Source organism: Elgaria multicarinata, chromosome 2, assembly GCF_023053635.1.
Source record: "Elgaria multicarinata webbii isolate HBS135686 ecotype San Diego chromosome 2, rElgMul1.1.pri, whole genome shotgun sequence".
Classification (NCBI taxonomy): domain Eukaryota; kingdom Metazoa; phylum Chordata; class Lepidosauria; order Squamata; family Anguidae; genus Elgaria; species Elgaria multicarinata.
The window spans coordinates 27,057,180-27,077,732 of NC_086172.1; the positions used below are offsets into that span (position 1 = coordinate 27,057,180).

At 44.1% G+C, this 20,553-nt stretch overlaps 1 protein-coding gene across 2 annotated transcripts; it reads left to right on the forward strand.

The window, feature by feature from the left end:
• Positions 1-1,289: 1,289 nt before the first annotated feature.
• Positions 1,290-20,513, forward strand: FTCDNL1 (formiminotransferase cyclodeaminase N-terminal like). 2 transcript variants are annotated; one of them, XM_063118570.1, is made up of 6 exons: positions 1,290-1,463; positions 2,794-2,916; positions 7,580-7,675; positions 10,621-10,773; positions 14,770-14,961; positions 20,060-20,513. In XM_063118570.1, exons 2-6 carry the CDS (start codon positions 2,796-2,798, stop codon positions 20,497-20,499), a joined length of 1,002 nt encoding a protein of 333 aa, XP_062974640.1. In that variant the 5' UTR covers positions 1,290-1,463; positions 2,794-2,795; the 3' UTR covers positions 20,500-20,513. The 2 variants fall into 2 exon arrangements, with proteins under 2 accessions (XP_062974640.1, XP_062974641.1); XM_063118571.1 differs by lacking the exon at positions 10,621-10,773.
• Positions 20,514-20,553: the final 40 nt, after the last annotated feature.

Consider the following 20,553-nt stretch of genomic DNA (forward strand, 5'->3'; position numbering starts at 1 on the left):
CTGCCCAGTAACCACAAAGCACATTGTCCATTGGTAAAGAAAACTGGGTGGTGGTCGTGAAATGGAATGGAGTATATTGAAAGGGCATGGCTGGCTGGAATGCTGAATATCAGCACTCCTGTTGTTGCAAGTCCCTGTTGTTTCTCTTAAGTTTCACTCCTCTTCTGGTCCCCTTCAACTCCACTCATTTTTGCCTCTCATGATGGTTGTGTTCTATCAACATCAGTGCAACGTTTTGGTTTGCTTGTGCAAGACAACTTAGTGATCATGACTTTGTCTAACTGGTGCAAGCTGGAATTTCGCTGTTCGTTTTTAATATGAAAAAATATATATTTGTAGCGAGTATTTTAGTGGAATCTCTAAATATAAAATGAACTCTGATCACCACAAGATGGTGCTGTGCATTCTAGCTTGGATCATAAATTCACCACACCATGTATTTTACCATCTGGTTATTACAAGTTCAACCATTAGGATTTCAGTGATAGTATAAGCCAGCAAGTTCTTTCATTTGACATTTATTATGAGACTGATTTAGGTAGCACAACTGGAAAACTTTTTTTATAAAAATGGCAGTTTTGTTGGTGAACACCAAGCATATTACTCATTACTAGTATTGGCCAAACACTCAGCAAAACATAGTTACGAAACATGCAGATAGTTTTTCTTTTGGGGAAATGTGTTGCTCTTAGGAGTTAATTTTAGGAAGAAAAGGGCTAGGATACATTGTGATGTATTTATTCTTCCTTCATATAGATTTATAGGTACATTCTTTCACATGGGTTTTCAAAAAGTTCAAAAGGATACTTTTAAATGTGATATATGTTATGACGGTCCTGTCAATCTGTCTTTATCAATGGAAGTGCGATGTGAAGCTGAAATTAGAAGTTTTTGAAATACAGGATATTCTTCTGGTGAGGTAGTAGCGATTAGCAACCCTCCATTGCTTTGCTGGTGCTAGCCAACAGAAAATGAAAATCACAGGAGTGCAGGCAAAACGATCTTTCCTCTGCAGAGGAGGAGGGGCAGAACAAGCAACCATCTCTTGAATTGTTTCTCTAATCATCAGCAGGCTTTCCCCAGGAGGAAAAATCTAAAGAGCTGCTCAAATCGCAGCGCGAAATAAATCCCCGCGCCGGTGAAATAATGTACCCCAGGGAAGTACGCGCGACAAATTTCGCCCTCCTTCCCCACCACCAGCAGCGTAAAAATGGTCACACGTTAATTTCCGGAAGAGGTATCGAGTAAAAGACAAGCAGAAGCATGGGGGCGGGGGCATACAATTGCCTGCTTCAGAACAAAAATCCACTTGCTTTTTGCATACCTAGTCTGGGAGGGACCGGCGCAGGAAGAAGGACGTTTCTGTCGCTGAAAGTTTGTCCGGCGTCTGTGTTTTGCAGATTTGGTGTCACTCCTGTCTGATCTGATCTGGATCAAAGATAGGGAGACGCCGCTGCGTGCTGGTAACTAAATGCGAAACCCTTCAACCCGCTGAGTATTAACTTACATGATACGCAGGCTTCCAGTAAGGGTTCTGGATTTAAGGACGCAATCGCTCCTTCTAGAATGCTTTTAGTTTGGGGATTCTACATAAGATTGCCCAATCAAATCTGCAACAACCAAATGCACGCTTTAAAAATCTATTTGTTTTCTTTCCTATTCTGAACTCAATGCAGATTAAGGCAAGCATATGTTGCAAAACGGGAAAGTATTAGCAGTAGAATCTTAGGTTTGCTTGCTTGGAAGTAGGATCCAACGGGATTTTCTCTCTAGTAATTTTCCAAGATGGCAGCCTAAATATCACATGCGACTTTTAACACTGGAAGAAAGTGTAACCTGTAGCAATAAAAGAAAACTCGCAATTTGCTTAATACTGGCTGGATCTAGCTGCTACAGGCTTGCTATGCAAAAATTCATTGTGTGGGTCCTAAAGTGTGATATGAGTAAATTGCAGTGGGTACGCTCTAAAACAGGGGTGTTGAACCTCTTCTGGTGAAGCTCTTGGGAGGCTGCCTGCCAGTGGCGGGTAAGGGTGGGGCCAAAACTGCCAGCATATTTTAGCGTAAAGCTCTCGCTACCAGTAAAAAGCCTTAGGAGAGGCATTTCGGCTTTTTAGGATGGGGAAAATCTTATACAAAAGCCAAGAAATTACCAAATATTTGTTGGTTGGGTAAAAGGGGTGGGACCAAAGGAAGTGGTGGGGCCATTGGGAAATCCTGGAGGGCTAGATTGGGACCCCTATTGGGCATACAACTTTGAGGTAATCCTGCTCTACAAAGTGGTTCTAATCCAGGCTTTCCAAAGAACACTGATGCAGGTATTTACATCCACATTGGATTGTCATATATTATGATTTGCATACTCTAGTGCCAAATACAAAAGAGGGCAGGGCTCCTGCAGCTTTAACTGTGGTGATGAAGAGGGAATTTCACCAGGTGCTGCATGCTGACCCTTTTCTATACAACTGTTAAAGATACAAGAGCTCTGTCCTCCTTTCCATATGGTCACCCTAGCTAAGGAATCCCGTGAAGTGACTGAAAGCAGCCACCTTGTATACTGTTTGACTCCAGTCTTGAAGCGTGTTACCAGGGGCCGGTGTCTGTTCTGCGGATTTAAGAACGATCCCTTATGTCAGGAATGGGGAATGTGAGGCCCTCCAGAAGTTGTTGGAGTGCAATTCCGATCAGTCCTAGCTGGCATAGCCAATGGTGGAGGATGATGGGAGTTGCAGCCCAACAACATCAGGAAAGCTACACATTCCCCATCCTTACCTTATGTTTTCTTTTGTTGCAGGAATGAAAATGGCTTCTGGCAGAACAGGAATCCGTTTGGCTGCTTGTTTGCTAAATATTTCGGAAGGAAGGAGAAGGAATGTTGTTGAGAAAATAGCAAAAGCTGCTGTTTGTGATGATAATGGTAATGACAGAATAGAAATTATTGGAATACAAACTGTCCATACAAACTGAAGCTATCTGCAGCCCAGTTCTGTTCCTGTTTACTTGGAAGTAAAACCTATTGAATCCCTGCTGGGACTTAATTTCCAAATAAGTGGGAAATAGACTGTTGTAGCACCCAAGTTGTGGACTTGCCTCCCCTGGGGCATATGTGAGATCAGTATTTAGACTGGCTGTTAAGATGTTTTGGTTTTGTATGAAGTTTCATTCTTGTTCTAATTTATATTATTATTGCTTGTATATTGTAGGTTGTTCTAAGTTACATTGTAAGCTGCTTTGTGGTCTTTGGAGTGAAAGACAGGATAAAAATTCTTTAAATAAATAATAGAATTGGAGTCTTAATTAAGTGTTGCCTATGGAAATATGTTAGTTAGATCATGTCCATGGATGGCATTATGTAAGTATCTGGGACCCCCCAAACTGTGAGCTCTGCTGAACTGCCTTCTTTTAGAAATGAGCATTCCTACCCTGTTTGAGTTGCCTTGGAAGTACTAAATTGCTGTTGCAGAAGCAGTGGAGCCTTAGGGTCCCCCCCTCCATCTAAACGTGTTTTTGTATTTCTGCTAACCTTGAGGTTCCCTCAGGCCTGTTGATACCTCCTTCTTTTGTCTGTATGTGTGTTGGGGGATCGGGGAGCTATTTTGGCTGCATAACCAATGGGACTCGCACCGAATCACTGGAAACATGGAATCATAGGCCTCAAAGCAAGTTGCATGTTATCTTCCAGTGAACGGTTGTTTAACTGGGAAAGTCTTAAGTATAATAGGAAGGTGCCTTTTAAAAAGAGAGGAGCCAGGGTTCCAACAGGCCCAGAAGTCCTGTTTTTAAAAATTAATTGTTGTGGGGACATGCCATGGTTAATGTGGTGAGGGAATTTCAGTCTGTGCATTCTTAAGAGGAACTTTATATATTCCAGTACTCAGCCCTGGTACTGGAGTCAGATTCTAGGTGCTTTTCTACATGAGGCTGTTAATCAACAGTATCTACCTTCAGTTTTGTTGCAGAATTGAGATTTGAGCACTGTATGAGGAGTGTTTCCTTCCCTTCTTTTCTGCTACATAACCTCTAGGTGGCACTGTGGGGTAGCAGAATAGTTCAAATGCACAAGGAAAAAAGCATTTCCTTTCACTTTTACAATTAAATGCCAAAAAACCTGGGGACAGTGCTGATTAGACGCCGAAGCGAAATGGGACGGTCACAAGGTTGTCTAAAGAACCCAAATGACAAGTGGGCAATAAGTGCCTTGTGTAAAAAAGAAAAAAAGAAAAGGAGGGGTGGGTGGGAAAGCTCTAGGTCTGAGACCTGACACAAATGAAGTTCTGTTTAGGAAAAATCATTCAGATCTGAATGATGTGAGCTTTCCATTCACATCCAGCAAAACACTGAAACAGAAGATCATGACAATCTTCAGGCATCTGTTAAGGATGAAGTAGATCAACTTTCCCACAACCTGGTGCCCTCCACATGTGCTGGACTAACCTCCATTGTCCGCAGCTGGGGATGATGGGAGTTGGTCCAACACATCTGGAAGGCACCAGGTTGGGGGTGGGGAAGGCTGTCTTAGGTATAGTGTGAGTAGGAGATTAAATAATACATTGAGTCCCTTCTAGCCCTCTGATTTTATGATAGGCTATATTTTGGTCAGCAGTTTTATGCCATATGTTTCTAGAGTCATACAAAATTGTAGCCTTTCAGTTTAGGGGAAGAGTTTTTGAGTGTGGTTTGCATGATCCATTACTCAAGAGAAGGCCATTAATCTGCCATTCGCTAACTAGCAAGTTCTGATACTTCAGAGCAGTAGTGGTGTTCACAGAGCGGTAGGGTTTCCCCCCCTATTATTTCTCTTTGGTTGATTTCTGAAGTACACTCTGTGAGTAAACTGTATGTTGCAGTGAATCCCTGAGGCCTTGGAGTGCCATGAGTTTCCTTCCCCTCCTTGCTTATATCAGTAAGAAGATGTGTGAGAGAATGCCTGCCTGTATATCAATTTCCTAGGGCACTTGAATCATAGAATCATAGAGTTGGAAGGGGCATACAAGGCCATCGAGTCCAACCCCCTGCTCAATGCAGGAATCAATGTACATGGGGTTCCCTGGTAGTCGCCCTTCCAGAAACTGACCAGGCCTAGACCTGCTTAGCTTCATCAAGGTTGCAGCATCCTATGCCATCACACCAGATAAGCTGAAGTGTAGATATGTTCTAAGAGTTTCACCTGTGGGTTGGATTTGGCAAAAAGGTTCAGTATTTTCCTAATATATACATAGGGCCTTTACTGCTAAAGATTGAAATTTTAATCATGCTTATTTATTTATTTGAAATGTTTTTAGGCTGCTTTTGAGGGTAAAACCCCTCCCCACATGGCTTATATTGAAGTAAGTTCCATTGAGTTCAATAAAACTTGCTTACAAGTGAATAATTAGGATCAGGGTGTAATTCTTTAAAATGTAGCATGAGTTTAATTGAATTGCAGGATCTTTCAATGAAAGATTTATATCACAGTTGTGACTGTCCACTCTCGGAAGTTTGCGGGTCAGTTTCATGACGTCATAAATAAATAATCCTGTAATCTTGGATGAGTTTCAGTTGGTACAGCTCGAGGATGTGGACAGGGTGCTTGGACAGGTCCACGCAACCACTTCTGCTCTGGATCCTTGCCCCTCTTGGCTAATAAAAGCTAGCAGGGATGGAACAGCCAGCTGGGCCAAGGAGGTGATTAATGCCTCTCTATGAGAGGGAGTGGTCCCAGACCCTCTGAAAGAGGCGGTAGTGAGACCACTCCTGAAGAAATCTTCCTTGGACCCGGAAAATCTTAGTAACTACAGGCCGGTAGCAAATATTCCATTCCTGGGCAAGGTCCTTGAGCGGGTAGTTGCGGGCCAGCTCCAGACACTCTTGGATGAGACTGATTAGCTGGATCCATTTCAGTCGGGCTTCAGGCCTGGTTTTGGCACGGAAACAGCCTTGGTCGCCCTGTATGATGACCTATGTCGGGAGAAAGACAGGAGAGGGAGTGTGACTCTGTTGATTCTCCTCGACCTCTCAGCGGCTTTCGATACCATTGACCATGGTATTCTTCTGGGACGACTTGCTGAGCTGGGAGTGGGAGGTATTGCTCTGGAGTGGTTCCACTCTTACTTGGCGGGTCAGTTACAGAAGGTGGTGCTTGGGGAACATTACTCGGCCCCGTGGACTCTCAAGTATGGGGTCCCGCAGGGGTCGGTTTTGTCCCCCATGTTGTTTAACATTTACATGAAGCCGCTGGGGGCGGTCATCTGGAGCTTTGGAGTGCGCTGTCATCAGTAAGCTGATGACATGCAGCTCTATTTCTCCTTTTCATCTTCAGCAGGAGAGGCTGTGGATGTGTTGAACTGGTGCCTGGCTGCGACAATGGACTGGATGAGGGCTAATAAACTGAGACTCAATCCAGACAAGACTGAGATGCTGTTAGTAGGTGATTCCGCTGACAGGATAGGGGGTGTTCTACCGGTTCTGGATGGGATTGCACTCACCCTGAAGGAGCAGGTTTGTAGCTTGGGGGTTCTTTTAGACCCATCATTGTCACTTGAGGCTCAGGAGACCTCAGTGGCACGGAGGAGTGCCTTCTACAAACTCCGGTTGGTAGCCCAGCTACGCCCCTATCTAGACAGGGATAACCTGGCTTCAGTTGTCCATGCTCTGGTAACCTCCAAGTTAGATTACTGCAATGCGCTCTACATAGGGCTGCCTTTGAAGATGGTTCGGAAGCTGCAGCTCATGCAAAATGCAGCGGCCAGATTGATTTCGGGAACCAGAAGGTTTGACCATATAACACCTGCTCTGGTCTGCTTGCACTGGCTGCCTGTATGTTTCCAAGCCCAATTCAAGGTGCTGGTTTTGACCTATAAAGCCTTACACGGCTTGGGACCACAGTACCTGACGGAACGCCTCTCCCGACGTGAATATACCCGGTCACTACGTTCAACATCTAAGGTTTTCCTCCGGGTGCCTACTCCGAGAGAGGCTCGGAGTGTGGCAACAAGGGATAAGGCCTTTTCGGTGGTGGCCCCCAGACTGTGGAATGATCTCCATGATGAGGCTCGCCTGGCGCCAACGCTGCTATCCTTTTGGCGCCAGGTTAAGACTTTCCTCTTTGCCCAGGCATATGGCGGCACATCCTAATTACCCACATGTTTAGTTTTTAATCGGTTTTTAATGCTTTATGTATGTATGTTCTGTGTTTTAGAGTTTTAAATTTTGTATACTTGTTTTTACCTCAATTTTAGAATTTCTGTAAACCGCCCAGAGAGCCCTGGCTATGGGAGCGGTATATAAGTTTAATAAATAAATAAATAAATAAATAAACAGGACGTCTCCCATCCTTTTATTTTAACTCAGAGATAAACCAGTATCTACAATGGCTTTTTATTCTGCCACTAGATGGTGCAGTTTCATTTCTATGTATTCTTTTCCTTGACATTCCTTTTTCAATTAAAAATCACGTGGTGGCTGTTTGGCACTGTTTGAAGGAGCCCATTTTGAACACGAAAAGATCCGAGACAGGGGGCTTGTGATAAGACAGCGTGTGGGGGGAGGTTTCTAATGTAGAGAACCTCAAAGAATCTTCCATTTCTTTTTTCTTGCCGTAGGTCGAAAGCGTCCCCAAGCAACAGTCCTTAACATATTTTCTGACTATGACTATAACAGGTCCGTCATAACAATAGCAGCTCCGGTTGACAGGCTTGGTAAGTTTTTTTTTTTAAAAAAAAGATATTAAATGTTCTGATATACACATTACATTTTTCCTTACTTCGAAAATGGTGTTTTGAGACATGAGGATTGCAATCCTATACGCGCTTATCTGATAGTAAGTTCCATTGGGCTCAAGAGCACATGCATCTGAAGAGACATGCTTAGGATTGTGTTATAGCTCAAAAACTTTTCTCATTTCTAGTAAATGAGGATTTTGAAAAATAAACCTTAGTTGAAAGGTTACATAAATAACAAGCGCCCACACATATTTCAAAACTCAAGAGAGTGAGGGTTTTAAACTAGAAATGAAGTCAAGTTTATTGCAGATGACACCATGTCTGGGGTGAAAGGCAATTACAAGTACAAGCCTCGCTCTCACTATGCCATTTGGCTTTTCTACCCTGGTTAGAACCTAAACTATTTTTGTTGTGCCTCATTAGTTTGCCCTAATTAATATAAATTAATTAGTCATTCAATTTATATTAGGGGTGGGGAACTTGTGGCCCTCCAGATGTTGTTGTACTCAAATTCCCACCATCCCCAGCCAGTCTGGCCAGTGGTCAGATAATGGTACCTATAGTCTAGCAACATCTGGAGGGCCACAGATTCCCATCCCTGATTTATATCTTGCCTTTCTGCCATGTAGGTACATGGCAGACACAACATGGCTTGGAAAAATAGAACACATCACCGCAATAAAACTGTTAACAGGTTAAACGCTGAAACATCCTTAAAATCAACAACATTAAATCAGATGTGCAAAGAGCAGGAAGTAAGTACGGGAAGTGACCTCACCCTGAAGGCAGAAACAAGAAGACCTTGGTTTGCTTCCTGGACATCATGAGGGACCTGGCTCCACTGACTTCCTGGGGAAGAAGGCTCCCAATCTACCTTCTGCTTGCCTTAACAGTTGAACGAGGAGGAAGCTAAATATATGGAGGAGGTCTCCTCAGGGCTTTTAGATCCTGGCCTGGTTCATTCAGGATTCCTCCCGCTCCTGATACATGTATTTTATTTTATTTAAATATTGATCTCCTCGTTCCATGCTTGAGGTGGTTAAGTACTTCCACACAAATGCATGGTTTTTGAGATCTTCCTCAGAAGCTCTTCTTCCAAGTTCCCTCACCTTCAGAGGTCATCCTTTTCAGTTGCTCCTCAACTCTGGAATGCTCTCCTTAGATCAGGGGTGGTGAACTTGTGTGGATCTCCAATCTTTTGGGCTTCAACTCTCATCAGCCCTAGCCAACATAACCCATGTTGAGGGCTGATGGGAATTATAAGCCAAAACATCTGAGGGGCCACATGTCACCCACCGATGCCCTGTAGAGACTTCCTTGGCCCCAGTGTCTTTTCAGCACCAAGCAAAGGCCTTTTATTTGCCCAGGGCTAATAAAATGTTGGGGATTTTTTTTTCTTTTTAAAACGGTTTTATCTGGCTCTTTCCCCCCCAGTCTCTTTTATTGTTTGTAGGCAGTTATCACTGACATGTTTTTTAATCTTGTTAGCCACCCTGAGAGGCGTTTCTTTGAGGAGCGGCATAGAGGTTCATGCAATCGATAAGGGAGCAATTGTGACGTAGCACTCTGATCCATTCGTTCCTTTGTCCTGCAGGCAAGAGCCAGGCAGGGTTGGAGCAGGTCACGGGATTTCACCTCCCGTTCCTTCTCCTGTTAAAAAGAAAACAACAACAACAGCTAGAAGGGCCTCCTAGCCCAACTAACCCACTTATTGGCAGTGGGTGGGGACGCGCACCAGAGACGCCATAGGATCCTGCAGTTCTTCTCTTCCTCCCTCGCTTCTCTATCCCTCTGGACGCCCACCTGCCTTTTTATCTTTATGAGGTTGAGCAACCTGTGTATTTCTTGGCACTCTGCAGGGCCAGATTTCCCCTTCCCCGAGGGCATAGGAGTGTGTATGGTTTCCAGAGGGGGAATCCAAAACAGCCTACGGTCCCTGGGATGTGCTTCCAGAGATCATAGCATTGTTCTGAAAATTACTATAAAACCATACCAATTTAAAGTAACTCATTAAAATCATGCATGGAGTCTAGAACCAGAACAAAACAGCTCATTCTCAAGAATTGTGCTCCCAAGCCTAGCAGTGGGATAGATTGTGCCCATAATTACGTACGCGGGGGAGGGAGGGGCTCTTGCAAACTTGCACTGATTTTTTCCAAGGAGGTGTTGTTTCTCTTTAGAGGGATTTTTTTTTTAAGAGGCAGCATTAAAATTATAGATGCATTCACAACTGTGGGGCGGCATTACGGTTGATGAAAATGTTTGCATTCGACTTGACTTAAGAGGGCTGTATTATTTAGATTCCTTGTCTTTAAACAAGAGGTTACTTGTCAAGAGCTTGCTTTGGTTTCCCGAGTAATTTGTTAAGTGCTGTTAGCACAATGGGCGAGTATGTTGGTGGAACAGAACAGAAGATTCACTTTTTGTCTTTTATCGTAGGAACATTCTGTGTATGGTGTGACTCAAAAGCAGATTTGCCAGACAAAGTTAGCAGGAGGATGTCAAGTGGCCGTAAATATTAACATGGTAGTGTTTACTACTTCAATAAAAATTAAACCTTTGTAGAGGTGATTCAATAGCAGAACTGGCAGGATAACAAGCGTCTTGTTACACCATTTTTTAAAGTATGTTTTTAGCACACAGCAGCCCTTCTTCAAGGTGAGTAGGCTCGTAAGAGCTACAAGGCCTTGAAATGTCTTCCAAAATTAATGCTTAGTGTAAATATGGAAGAGGGTCTACATTATTACTGTAGAGAGGCTGAAAAAATGTTATTCTCTGTCCTTTCTTTGTGTGCGTTTTTAACAAAATGTCCCTTTTGATGAATGCATTGTGGACAAGGGTGACTAAACTCTAGTTTTCCTTTTCAGATTTGGTTAGCCGTGCTTATCAGGACTTTTCCCCCTTGTTCTTTTGTCTATTAGGCAGCTGTGTCGTTGCTGCCTGCTTGGAAGCTTTTGCGTTAATAGATCTGGTGACCCATGTTGGAATCCATCCATGCCTGGGTGCAGTAGACTTGGTGCCCATTTACCCGCTCTCTGGTGTCGATGTGGAAGAGTGTGGAACTGTGGCTCGAAGTAAGCCGGAGGGGGTGCGGGCATCGTGGTTTTCACCTCGCGCAAAGGGCCTTGACGTGGTCGCTAGCGAAAGGCCTGCCTTTGCGATGGTGGGAAAGAAGATTTATTTATTTACAATATTTATATATCGTTCCGCATTGAAAATTTCGGGGCAGTGTACAAGATAAAATGAAATAAAAACAGCATAAAACACTTTAAAATAGCGAAGTGTATTCACCAGAGAGCTTCAACTATGGGGCAGTCTATAAATGTAATAAATAAATAAATAAATAAATACAGTGAACCGTGGCTGGTCATTAAGGAAAGCCTTCCTGGAATAATGACGTTTTCAGGAGGCGCCTAAAGGAGTACAATGTTGGTGCCTGCCTGACCTCCAGAGGCAGGGAGTTCCACAGAAGGGGGGCCACCACGCTGAAGGCTCTTCCCCTGGTGGACTCCAATCGGAGGATGGGTCTATGTGGAAGCACCAGCAGCATGCCCTCGGATGACCTCAGTGACTGGGCAGGTTGGTAGGGGAGACGGTGCTCTCTCAGGTATTGTGACTGCTCTGGGAAGGGTGGGCTTTTGGGCTCTGCAGGGAGGGGCACAAAACAACAACCTGGAGTAAGGGAAGGAAGAGCCTCTGCCTCACACCTAATCAATGTTGCAGTGGAGCCAGTGCTTGCAAAGATGCCATGCCAGCACTTTCTCATTAGCAGGGGCACCGATGGCATATGTTGCCCCCACCCCCCTGGCTTCTTTGTCTCCTCTGAGCTTAACTCCTGTCCTCAAAGTAACTGTGGGGGTTGGGATAAATTTTCCCAGCAACAATATATTGCTCCTTGCTATAATGCAAAGCATCATGGGGTGACTTGGTCTTGAATGGGCCATGAAGAACCATTCGTTTTACAAAATACCTAGATGAAGAACTACTAGAACGGTTTTGCTGATGTGGATCAATACCATTGCCTGCATTTGTGACCTCTCCTTGGGGGCGTGGTTGTGGGGACTGTCATGATTGTATTTTATATTATGGTTTTATACTGTTGTTTTATACTTTGAATGGTTTTAATTTTTGTGAACCGCCCAGAGAGCTCCGGCTATTGGGCGGTATAGAAATGTAATACATAAATAAATAAATAAATAAATAAATGATGAGTGCCTGGACTTCACAATTTACCACTAAACCACAGCACCTATCAACTTCCTAAACCAGGCCTTCCATTGTGCTTTGATAAGAATGGCTCTAGAGAGGAAGGTGTGACACGTGGCCTCCTGTTTCTCAAGAGGTTTCCTCTCCCCAGCATCCTGCATCACATGTTCAGGACTAAAATGATCAAGGGGCTGGAGCTTCTTCCCTGTGAGAGAAGGTTACAACAGCTGGGGCTGTTTAGCTTGGAGAAAAGGAGGCTAAGGGGAGACATGATAGAAGTGTTCAAAACTATGCCTGTTGTGGAGAATGTGGATAGGGAGACATTTTTCTCCCTCTCGCAAAATACTAGAATCCAGGATCATCTCATGAAGCAAATTGGTGGGAGATTCAGGACAGATTAAAGGAAGTACTTCTTCACACAGTGTGTAGTTAAACTATGGAATTCCCTGCCACAAGATGTAGTGATGGCAACCAGTTTGAATGCCTTTAAAAGGGAATTTGACAAGTTCATGGAGGAGAAGGCTAACAATGGCCACTAGTCCTGATGGCTATATGCCACCGCTAGTATTAGAGGCAGGAAGCCTATATGTGCTACCTTTGGTATCAGAAGCAGGAAGCATGTTTACACCAATTGCTGGGGAATGTGGGTGGGAGGGTGCTGTTGCACTATGTCCTACTTTGTTGGTCCGTGGTTGACAGCTGGTTGGCCACTGTGTGAACAGAGTGCTGGACTAGATCGATCCTTGCTCTGATCCAAAATGGCTCTTCTTATGTTTTTATGAGTTTTATGCTGCAGTCTTATACACGTAGACTTGGGAGTCTTATTTAGGTTTGTTTATTTGTATCTAGTCATCAGACCATCACAAAGCAAGACTTTAACAAAGAGAACCACATATCCGTATAACAATAACAGAGGTTAGCATAAATAAAATTGACACATACCCGAATTATTTGAAAAACAAACTTAAAATGCTTAATCTCCCTGGCAAAACAGAGCATTCCCCCTTTGAAAATTTACTTGAGAGTAGATCCTCTTGAGTGCGATGGCACTTGCTTCCGAGTAGAAATTGCACCGTCGATCACCTAAGCGGACATGCCAATTTTTGCACTGTCGGTCTGAATCATTATTGCACACCACACGCATGATGGCATTTCCAACAAGCTTAATTGTTTATCTTGTTCTCCCTTCAATTTTTTAAAAAAATTATAATATTTTTATGCCAGTCAACCGTCAGCCAAAAAGGCTCCCTGAGTGGCTCTATATATATATATATATATATTTCAATTAAACAAGACAGTCCCTGCCTGTAGGCTTGCAGTCTAAAAAGACACAATACAAGGGAAAAGGAGGGGGAAGAGGGATACACAGATATCTCTCTGAGTGATATAATGTAGATTTGAATCATTATCGCTCAACTACAGTTGGCGGAATTGCACATCTTGCGCAATCCGTTGCCCCTTCTCCCCCGCCCTTTCCTTTCTTATTTTGTATATTCAAATGGATTGGTAGGACAAATAAAAGGAAGGACTTCTTCACACAGCGCATAGTTAAATTATGGAACTCACTACCCCAAGGTGTGGTGAAGGCCACCAATCTGGATGGCTCCAAAAGGGGGTTGGATAAATTCCTGGAGGCGAAGGCTATCAATGGCTACCGGCCCCGATGGTTGTGTGCTATATCTCCAGTATTCGAGGCAGTAAGCCTGTGTGCACCAGTTTCTGGGGAACATGGGTGGGAGGGTGCTGTTGCACCATGTCCTGCTTGTTCATCCCTGGCCAATGGCTGGTTGGCCACTGTGTGAATAGAGTGCTGGACTAGATGGACCCTTGGTCTGATCCAGCAGGGCTCTGCTTAGGTTCTTACGTTTCTCAAACCAGCTGCCCTTTCAGGGTGCTTATTCACAACAACAAACCCGTGGTTTCTGCATCAGGAAGCAGAAAATTGGATATTCCCAGCATGCGATTGAAATGAAGGGCTTCCCCCCCATTTTCCATGCTTAAGCCAGGATACTTTTTGGGGAGCGTAGGACCAAAAAGAAGTCTGTTCTGCAAGGCCAGGGACTTTCCTGATCAACCAGGATATGCTTCTCAAAATGTGTGGTTTAAAATTTAATTGCACGAATGTTTGCAGCGCTGTCGGAAATTACAGTACATTCTTAGACTGAGATGTTAAACTTGTGGTATTAAAAAGATTGGTGCAATGTTGAATTGTTAATGGTGGTTTGGTTTCTATTTTAGATGGGAAAGCGCTTTGGAAAGCATTCAGCCAATAGCATTAATCTGTCATGTTGAATTTCTTCTGTTATTTATTTAAAAGTGTGTAAGCCACCTTTTAGGATAAACATTGCCAAGGTGATATACAACAAAACTTTAAATCACAAAACATAAGTTAAACAAAAAGAATAAAAACCATGATAAACTCAGAATTAACAAAAACAGACAGTACCATTTAAGTAACAGTTCTGGCAAAATCCTAACTCAGTTATTGGCAAACGTAAATAGGTGAACCTTTAAGGCCTGTTTGGAGGCCTGTAATTATGGGGCCATTACGAAGAAGGCCCTATCTCTTGTTCCTCCTGCTTTAATTGTTCTTACAGGCAGGTTTACAAGTCAGGGCCTCCAATGCTTATCTATGAGTTTGCATGGGTGAAAGTGGTTCAAAACCCAAACTGTTTAGGGCAGGGGGTAGGCAACCTGGTGCCCTCCAGATGTTTTGGACTATAACTCCCATCAGCTTCAGCCAGCATTGCCTATGGGAGTTGTAGTGCAAGCTTCTAGAGGGCACAGAGTTGCATAGCACCCTGGTTCAGGGCTTTAGAAACTAATGCTAGCACTTCTTGTTATACTTCTATTTTTTTTTTCAGATGTCGCAGAGACACTGGCTGTTCATGCCCCTGGATGCAGCATATTTCTTTTTGGGCACGCTGACCTCCCATGGAAGCAAAGTCTTGTTCAAAGAAGAAAACAGATGGGATGGTTTGACCGTAAAGCTTTCAAAGCAGCCAGCATTGTCCCTGATATAGGATCAGCACCGACCTTAAGATATGGCTTAACAGGTAAAATGCAGTCACTGATGGTCTTTCTTTCTTTCTTTCTTTCTTTCTTTCTTTCTTTCTTTCTTTCTTAATCATTTACCCAGGGCTATCAATGAACCTAATGTGTCACGCAGAAAAGGTGCAATCCTATGCATGTTTAGACTGATGGAATGATGAAACTTGTAAGACTTTTCCCCGTCTCATCATGTATAAGATTGTGTCCTAAGTAAGTTAGCAAAAAAGTATAATCCGTGCCCCAAGGACCTGGCATCTAAATATTGACAATGGGAGGACCTACAAGACTTAAGCAGAGCCATGCTGGATGAGACCAAGGGTCCATCTAGTCCACCATTCTGTTCCCACAGTGTCCAACCAGCTGCCCACAGGAAACCCACAAGCAGGACACAGGAGCAGCAGCACCCTCCCACCCATGTTCCCCAGTAACTGGTGTACATAGGCTTACTGCCTCTGATACTGAAGGTAGCACATAGCCATCAGGACTATTAGCCATGGATAGCCTTCTCCAGGAATTCGTCCAATCCTCTTTTAAAGGCATACAAATTGGTGGCCATCATTACATCTTGTGGAAGTGGATTCCATAATTTAACTATGCTCTTTGTGAAGAGGAAGGGGAGGAAAGTGGCAGGCATTTCTGGGAAGAAACAAGAGCATAAGCCATACAAGGAACCCCATGGCTGCCCCAGCCTCCTTCCCTCTCTTTCCCCGAAGCCTCTGCTAGATGGGTGAAGTTGCCCATCTAGCTAAAATGCAGAGCAGCAGGCATAAGATGAGTTCGGAGGCTTCCGAGTACCAGGGTGGATTATAAAGGATTGCGCCCTTAATGAATTACCCCAGGGTAAGCAGCCTTGGTGCTGTACCCCTTGAGGTAAATCTAGGACATTTTGGAATTTGCTGGAAGTGTTGGCCTTTTTTAAAAAATAAACAAATTATTGTCTCTCGTAAGTTTTATGTGTCTTAAATCCCTGTGCAAAGATGCTCTTCCAGGCACAGTGTTACTAAGTGGAGGCAGCAACAAAAAACACTCCAACAGTTCTTATGGATAGTTGTAGCTCTCCACATGTGTGTGTTATGTGTCCTGGGGGCTGCCTAAATGCTTTGAAAGCCTTGCGGTGGGTGCGCAGTAGCGCTGCGTCAGTCATACGATGCAGCCGCCGCCTCACAGCCATTGTGGGGCTTTTCTGTGAAGCTGTGAGTTAAAAAGAAATCAGGAACTTAACCTGACTTTTTTGCTGGAATGAGGCAAACACGCCTATCCTTGCTCTGCCGTCATGGCGGAGGTGTTCCTGAGTGGATGGCAACCCACTTGGTTGCCATCCACCTGCGCAAAGGGCAGGGAGCAGGCTTAGAGGGCCGAATGGCCACCGGAAACCTGCACTTTCTCTGCGTCGGGATTAGCCACTGCCATCCCGCAGCCGAGAAAGCACAGGGTTTCTTTAAACATGGCCGCCGGCACCGTCTGGGCAGCCACCTCGTGTTATATTTTGCATTGTTTGTATTATATTCCCCCTGCCCCCGTGCCTGTTTTTTGTTTCACTTAATTTATATATTGCCTGGAGGACTGGGTTGATAGGTGAATAGTAAATAAGTGACTAGAGAAGTATCTTTTGGGTTTCACTCCTTTGCCCATGGGAAAATTGCCCATATTGTGAACTTGTGGACGGCAGCCTGACCCTGGTACAGCCTTCTAACTACAATCCTATCCATGCTAAACCTGGCCCTCATCTATACGACAGTGGGATTGCTCCTCATGAAATATAAACCCGATTTTTTCATTGATTTGAATGTAGGCAAAGACCGTCACACTGCAGCAGCAACAGCGATTTACCTCCTTTATCTTTTTTTTGTAGTGCAGTTATAAATGCGCACGTGTGCATTGTCGCATTATGGGATATATGATGCTATGGAGACGAGTGAAATGATATAGTTTATATACATTGCTCCGTAGATTGATATAACAGCAAAACCAGTGTGTGGGGGGGGGGCGGGGGCGGAAGGAACAAGGCTGCAGAGGAGGATGGCAGCGTGTTTCTGCCTCTTTGTTTATGCGGAGCTCCGTAGGATGAGATCGTTCAATCTAAAAACGGCACCAAAAAACGAGCCAGCCGATAGGTGGGAAAGGGAGAAACCGGCCAATTGCGTTCTCCTACCCTCAGAGTTCCACCCACCTGTCAAAATGCAGTTTAACTTCCCCAATGACACATAACTATAATGCGAAGCAAACTCAGACATGATTGAAAAATCGCGGTAAATCGCTGATGCGAATATGCACATTATTGTGGTTAAAACGCAATGTTACTGTGAACGGTCCTAAAATGAGAATATGCGCAGCTACGTCAAGATAAACAAGCCGTTTAGACAAGCCCCTGGGAGTAATTCTCATTGAATTCAACAGGGCTTACTTCTGAGCAGATGTGGAAAGGATTGAGCCGCAAATGAGAATAATGATGGTGGCCAGATCACCTGGCTCCCTAGGGAGTTACGGTTCCCATGTAGTGAGTTTAGAGATGGCCTCTTGTGCATAATAGTCCACTTCCTCCATTAAGTGCCATTAATTCCACACATACAGCCCAAAATCCTGCTGAAGTCGGTAGGGCTTAGGTGGACATGTCTTGCCCTGAATTGTGCCCCACTAAATTCTATCTAGCGTTTTCATCTGAGGATTGTCACGACATCAGTGTAGTCTATTGAATGAGACTGGTTAGATATTCAATCTAGGGAAAGAAATATCAAGAGAATAGGAGCAAAAGTGCTGATGGATTAATTTACTTGGGCTGTAATCCTGTACACACTTAGCTGGGAGGAAGCCCCATTGAACTGAATGGGATTTGCTTCTGAGTAGTCATGCATAGGATCGCACTCTTAGAAATGTTCTGAATAAAACAAAGTGGCTTGTATTCTTCTGTTTAATAATAATAAAAAAGCTTGTCTGAATCATTTTTAAAACATCTCTTTTGCTTTAGACGTCATCCTGCCACAATAATCCTTAAACCAGACCTTAATAGTGTAGTTCGCAGTCATTATTCCCAGTGCTTTCATACACGCATACTGCATTTGCATTTGCAAAAGAAGAGTGAACAGACACCAGATGTTAATTAGTGCATTTGTTTTTATTTTTCCTCTTCCTCAACAATCTGGCCTCAAGAGCTTGCATTATTTTCTGTTCACTGTAAAGGTCTTTCTTTCTATCCATGATCTGGATCATAAACTATAAAAGCAATGAGTCAGAATTTCAAGGGGAAGGGAGTGGGGGGGGGGGGAAGAAACCGCAGAGAAATATTACACTTTCACACTCTTCCATGCTATATAATAAGTAGAGCAATTTGCAATGATTATTTTTGTTAAGTGGTTCTCTCTCCCCCACCCCCACCACCCCAATCCCCTTCTCTCACCTTGCTTATCAACAGGAAGATATATGAATGCTGTTCCAGGGAAGCCCTGAGTAAATGGGCCCCATGCAGTACCTCTTTGGTTGTTGATAGACTTACCACTTTGTTAGGGTAAAAAAAACCAACCAGACAAGTCCAGATTCAGTGACCATTCTTTATTGAACTACATGTGTAAGAGGAAGAGCTTCTCTACCCATCATCCACAACCAACATCTTTTACAACATTCCATGCCCCTCCTGATGAGCTCATGGCCCATCCCTCCTCCCATCCCTTATTGATTGCAGAGTTATACATTTTCCATAAATGAAACTATTTCTAACAGCTAACAACACATAATATTGTGACAACTATGCCCTGTTTATGTAACTTACTGTACCAGATAAGCCCCCCATGCAAGGGTGGGCGAAGCTAACTTTGCTGACCATTGGGGTGGTTTTCATGATAACAAGTGGATTTAGGGTGGATGCTTTAGGGTGGATTCCTGCACTGAGCAGGGGATTGGACTCAATGGCCTTGTAGGCCCCTTCCAGCTCTGCTATTCTGTGATTCTATGAAGTGGTGCGCCGAAATGTCTAGGATAATGGCAACTTGGATCTGGGATCCAAGCCTTAGAAGCTGTGTATTTGGAAACTGCTACATTTGGTGAGCAGACCAAACCCTGCTCTGGGGTTTGTGAGTGCAGGGCAACCTTGAGCAACCGGCCAACTGCATTCTGATGACTCTTTATTAATGAACAGAGGGAAAGGAGGAGGAATCTGGTGGCAGAGCCTTGAGTGCTTGGTGTACACTTCCCCCCAGAAAGGGGGTCTTCTAATGGGGGTCTTTTGACCACCTTAACAACTTCTCCAACTTTGCTTGTCCTTATGCCTAGGATGCCCTTCTGGAACACTTACATAGGAGTGGGCCGATTTCAGCTTGGGTTTATTTTGACTAGAAGCCCTGCCCTCTACCAAAAGCAGGCAGGGGCAAAATACTGGCTTAAGCAGGCAGAAATATGCTAAAAATAAAGGAACAGGGTGCCTCAGGGCATATGCTCAGCCCAGGGAAGTCTCTTTCTCACTGGTTTCAGGGGCTTTCAGTGTACTTACTATGGAGAAAGGTCTGAGAAATCGGTCTCTTTAAAAAAAAAACACCTTGGCACAGTGGCGTAGAGGCCTCATATCATAGCAACTTTCCTGTCATTGTTCATGAATGCAGGCTGGGATTTCTCCCTGATAGTCTGTCTACCTGGAGCGGATTGGAAATCTCTCCCAGTTCTCACCTCCTACTTCCACCTTCCTGGGTTGTTGATTTTTAAATTATTATTGTTATTGTTACATTTATATCCGCACTTTTTCCTGCTTGCAAGGAACCCAGAACACCTCACAAAGTCCTCCTCTTCATATTATCCTCACAACGACCCTGTGAGGTAGGTTAGACTGGCCCAAAGCCACCCAGTGAGCTTCACGGCCGAGTGGGGGCTTGAACCTGGATCTCCCGAATCTCAGTCCTACATTCTAACCGCTAGACCACACTGGCTCTAATACTTTCTTATCAAGAATACTATCCAGGTTCTCATTTCACTGACAGACTGGTTCATCTTGTCTGGTGTCTAACTAGAGAGCCGGTGAACATAGTTTCAATCTGCTCTTGAAAAGGAGATGCAAAAGCATGTTAGCTTAATATAATTAATCTCTGCTCACCCTGATGATTCGCTTCTTGATCACTGCAGGTGTTGGTGCCAGCCCATATGTGATGAATTGCAATGTGACTGTAGACACTCAAGACTTGGCTACAGCAAAGGACATAGCAGGTTCTGTCCGAGGAAGCGCTGCAGGCGGCTTGAAGGGTCTACAAGCAATGGCTTTCCCGCACAAAGGGCAAATCGAAATTGCATGTAATGTGGAAAGCTTTGACCATTGCGACGACCCGCTGGCTACTTGTGACGAGATGGGCTACGTTTCGTACAGGGTTCTTGGGAAAACGTACTCTTACGTATCACCTCAATTGATAGAGACTTCCATTAAGAAGTTGGCCAGAGCCCGTGGAATAAAGACCGTTGGGACTGCGCTGGTTGGGTTTACGCCAGAGGAATGCATGCACTGCGCCACCTATGCATTAACCCATGGTGTTGGCGAATTCTGGAGGATGAGGGGTGGGGTGTTCATGTGACAGCCCCCTTTTTTTGTTTGTTTTTAAGTTCCTCTCCTTGCTCATTCAGAGGCA